The sequence below is a fragment of the Gossypium hirsutum genome, chromosome A02, assembly GCF_007990345.1.
Source record: "Gossypium hirsutum isolate 1008001.06 chromosome A02, Gossypium_hirsutum_v2.1, whole genome shotgun sequence".
In the NCBI taxonomy this organism is placed as follows: domain Eukaryota; kingdom Viridiplantae; phylum Streptophyta; class Magnoliopsida; order Malvales; family Malvaceae; genus Gossypium; species Gossypium hirsutum.
Genome location: NC_053425.1, coordinates 85,794,126 through 85,798,556, shown reverse-complemented (window position 1 = coordinate 85,798,556; position 4,431 = coordinate 85,794,126). Strand labels below are relative to the sequence as shown.

Below are 4,431 nucleotides of genomic sequence, written 5' to 3'. Positions count from 1 at the left end.
CTTGATGTTCTTTTGTTCCATTCTGTTTATCCTGCTTTGGTTAGAGAACTAGACAAGGGGTGATGCATTTATGATGAACTCCTTTCTCAAAATAAAAAATTGTCTAAAATTCAGTACAATATTCAGAAGATAATAGTAATGGTTATTGAATTTATGTTTATTAAAAATTAATCAATAATTGAGTTGAAGTAAACCGGTGAAATGCTTACAAATAAATATTCTTTTAAGTTTGGATTCAATCTTTAAAATTGCATATAAAAATACCAAAAGATGAGAACACCGTTATATAAATATTTAATTATTTTATTAAATAATTAACTTAGAAACAAATATTATATTTTTGTTCATGTAAATAATTCTTAAATTTGAATCTAGATAATTATTTTAAATTTTATTAAATCATATATTTTAATTAAAATATATTTAATATTAATTATTTCAAATTATATTTTATAGTATCATATATTATGATTTTAGTAAATTCATATAAGAATATTGATTATTAGAATTTTATTAAATTATATATTTTAATTAAAATATATTTAATAATTATTATTTTAATTTATATTTTACAGTATCATATATTATGATTTGAGTAAATTCATATAAGAATATTAATTATTAAGAATTTTATTAAATTATATATTTTAATTAAAATATATTTAATAATAATTATGTTTAAATATGAGTAAATTATTTATTATTGATATTAATAATCTTATTAAAATTTAAATAAAATAATTTACCAAAACAAATTTCTGCTAATTATTAAGAATTTTATTAAATTATATATTTTAATTAAAATATATTAAATAATAATTATGTTTAAATATGATTAAATTATTTATTTTTGATAATAAATAATCTTATTAAAATTTAAATAACAATAACAATAATCATTTACCAAAACAAATTTATGCTAAGGGTATTCTGGTCATTTTAGTTTTCTCCATTATGCTATTACACCTCTATTACATTCAACCAAACACAGTTTTACTATTACGCCTCTATTCCATTACATTCAACCAAACAGTTGATTTGCTATTACACATCTATTCCATTACACCTCTAATCCAATACACCTCTAATCCAATACAGCGAACCAAACGTGCCTTAAGATTCCTCCCTATCCATCTTAAATCCACCCGGCCTTTTCTTCATATTTCTAATGCAAAACAAAAACTCACCAGATATATACATATATATTATATGATATCTTCTGTTTATATAAATAAACAGCAATTAATTAAATTTCGTCCACTCATTTTTTTAAAGGTTTAATTCACGGTTTAATCCGTACGGTGTCCTCAATTTTTTATGTTGGTATTCAAATTTTCTTTTATCCTAATTTAATATTTAAAGTATCAATTTTTTTTTTATTTTTGGTCCATTTCTATTAAGTTTCTTTGTCCAATGGAAAAGTGGAACGCGATTTGTTTTTTGTAAATAAAAAAAATGATACATGATAATTGGATTTATTTAAATTAAAAATAAAAATTTATAATTTTAAATATTTAAATATTAAAATATGTTGACTTTTACCGGCTATTGATCGATGTTGGTTGATGTTGACCAAACATTGACCTATCACGTGGTGCTATTAGAACACACAATATGCCCTTTTTATTTTTAATATTATATTTTATATTCATTAAAAATTTAAAAAAATATATAAATTTTTTATAAAATTCTAAAATATATTATTATAAATTTTAAAAAGTTAAAATAATATATAAAAGTTAAAATTTTTTATAAAAATTTTAAAAAAAATTCTAAGTAATTGGAAAAAGCCTTGAACCTTTTTAGAATTTTATAAAAAAATATATTTTTAAAGTTTTTTAAATAATTTTTTTATAATTTTTAATAATATTATTACTTTCAATTAATTTCTTTTCAATTATATTGTTTTTTTTAAATTCAATTTTTAAATTTTTTCTAGATTTAAGTATATTTAAATGATGAAATCGTGAATGAAGTGTTTCAGCCCCACGATTTCGTTTTCCCTACAAACATGGTCGGTGCCACTATGTGGCCCAAACCAAGTCACGACTTCATCACCTCTTCTTTTTTTCTTTTTTGTTCTTTATCATTATGATCTTCACACATTCAAACAAACACAAAAGGAAAGAAAGAGAGGTTGGGTCACCCCTCACATGGAGGAATCATTCATTACCTTCTCGACAATTCTATTAACTCCATGTTAATGACAGCTACGACATAAAGGATAATTAACATAATTCCAATCTAATCCATGGATTTACTATCTCTATCGGATATGCATGAAATTTAGATATTGTATTTATTTAGTTTTTTCTTAATTAGAAAAAAAAAAAACCTTGAATCTACTTCTAACCGTGTTCAGATATAATTCAATAAATTCATATAGCTAAAGAGCAAGAGTAATATAGCTAGGTGGACATGAGCCTTGGCCCTGATTAAATGTTACAATTTTAACATTAGTCATTCTTGAATCTTAATAATTTAATTTATTTCTTTTGGCCTCCTTTTTAAATGAAAAAAATTTAGATTCATCCCAAAAATAAATAAAAAATCAATTTAAACTATTTTAATATAAACTTTTTATCTTGGGCCTTTTTCTTTTTTTATATATTTTATCTAGATTTCCCATTTTGCAATTACTTGATTTGCCCTGCTAAAGAAAATATGCATGGAATTTGGATATGTTTATGTAGAATTTCCTTTATTTTTATCTTGTCATCAAAAAGTATAGATAATATAAAAAAATAATGGAAGTCATAGACCACTTCTTTAATTTTTGTAGTATTTATATGTGATGAAACAAAAGGGTTTGAGTGTGGGATTAAGTAGAGCTTCTTTCTAGCTATATCCTTATCAGCTTTCAAAGATGGCAGGAATCGCCTTTGGTCGCTTTGATGATTCCTTCAGTTTGGGGACTGTCAAGGCCTACCTTGCTGAGTTTATCTCAACTTTGGTGTTTGTTTTCGCCGGCGTTGGCTCTGCCATTGCTTACAGTTAACTTACTTCCCTAACCTATACTCATCACTTCAGTAACTACACATGGCTTTTTGTTTTAATGCCTTGCTTGTTTTTTTTTTTTTTGGTGCAGACAAGTTGACAACTGATGCAGCCCTAGATCCCGATGGGCTAGTCGCCATTGCTGTTTGCCATGGATTTGCTCTCTTTGTTGCAGTGGCTATCGGTGCCAACATCTCAGGTGGCCATGTCAACCCTGCAGTCACTTTTGGGTTAGCTCTTGGTGGCCAAATCACCATACTAACTGGCATCTTTTACTGGATTGCCCAACTTCTTGGATCCATTGTTGCTTGCTTCTTGCTCAAGGCTGTCACTGGTGGCTTGGTAATGAGCTGCCTTAAATAACAGATACATACATACAAACACAAACATTTTCTTCGTATATATATATATATGAGGAAACCTAGCTAATGTTTTGGGGTGTGTGATTGCAGACAGTTCCTATCCACGGTCTTGGAGCTGGAGTTGGAGCTATTCAAGGAGTGGTGATGGAGATCATCATCACATTTGCATTGGTTTACACAGTGTATGCAACCGCAGCTGACCCAAAGAAGGGATCACTCGGGACCATTGCACCCATTGCCATCGGCTTCATTGTTGGTGCCAACATCTTGGCCGCTGGTCCATTCTCTGGTGGATCCATGAACCCAGCTCGCTCCTTCGGACCAGCAGTGGCTAGTGGCGACTTCAACGGCATATGGATCTACTGGGTGGGACCACTGATCGGTGGCGGATTGTCTGGTCTCATCTATGGAAATGTGTTCATGAACTCTGACCATGCACCATTGTCCAATGACTTTTAATCAAGTTATTCTCAGGACAGTCTAATTTGCTTAATTTGATCTTTTAATCCATTGCTTAGTGTAATAAAATGGCACTTCTTGTTGTTCTTTCCTCTTTTAGCTTTGGGTTTGGTTTTGTTTTGTTATTGTTTGTAAAGTTATTGTCGCCAATCGTTGCTATCGTGGAAATGAATGAGGTGGTTTTTTTTTATTATCAATTTCGTCGTCTGCTTGCTTTATCGTGCTTATTTTATGGTCGAAAATTGTGCTGATATTAATGTATCTTTAAAATTAAAGTGTGGGTCTCCTATTATAATATTTAATTTTATCTTCACATATGTTTTTATACTAATAGCAGAATAATACACTACTCATCTAACCTAAATCTTATTAGAATTCAAAAAAATATTAGACGTAAAATGATAAATTTGTATGAGTTTTAAATTAATTTGCATGGTATATAGAGTTTAATTTCTATGTTTATAAATGTTTTTGTCGACTTATATGAAAAAAAAAACGCATTAGATATAAATGGGTAATACGTTAAATAAGCCCTTGAACCTTTGTTACTTTATTTAGATAAGTCTTTATACTTCTATTACACCTAAATAAGTCTTCCAATTCTATTTAAGCT

At 27.8% G+C, this 4,431-nt stretch overlaps 1 protein-coding gene across 1 annotated transcript; it reads left to right on the top strand.

Annotated features, from left to right (window-relative positions):
• The first annotated feature begins 2,815 nt into the window (after nt 1–2,815).
• On the top strand, nt 2,816–4,015 carry LOC107951644 (aquaporin TIP2-1-like). The gene is made up of 3 exons (NM_001327589.2): nt 2,816–2,993; nt 3,089–3,339; nt 3,450–4,015. Exons 1-3 carry the CDS (start codon nt 2,867–2,869, stop codon nt 3,816–3,818), a joined length of 747 nt encoding a protein of 248 aa, NP_001314518.1. The 5' UTR covers nt 2,816–2,866; the 3' UTR covers nt 3,819–4,015.
• The last annotated feature ends 416 nt before the right edge of the window (nt 4,016–4,431 follow it).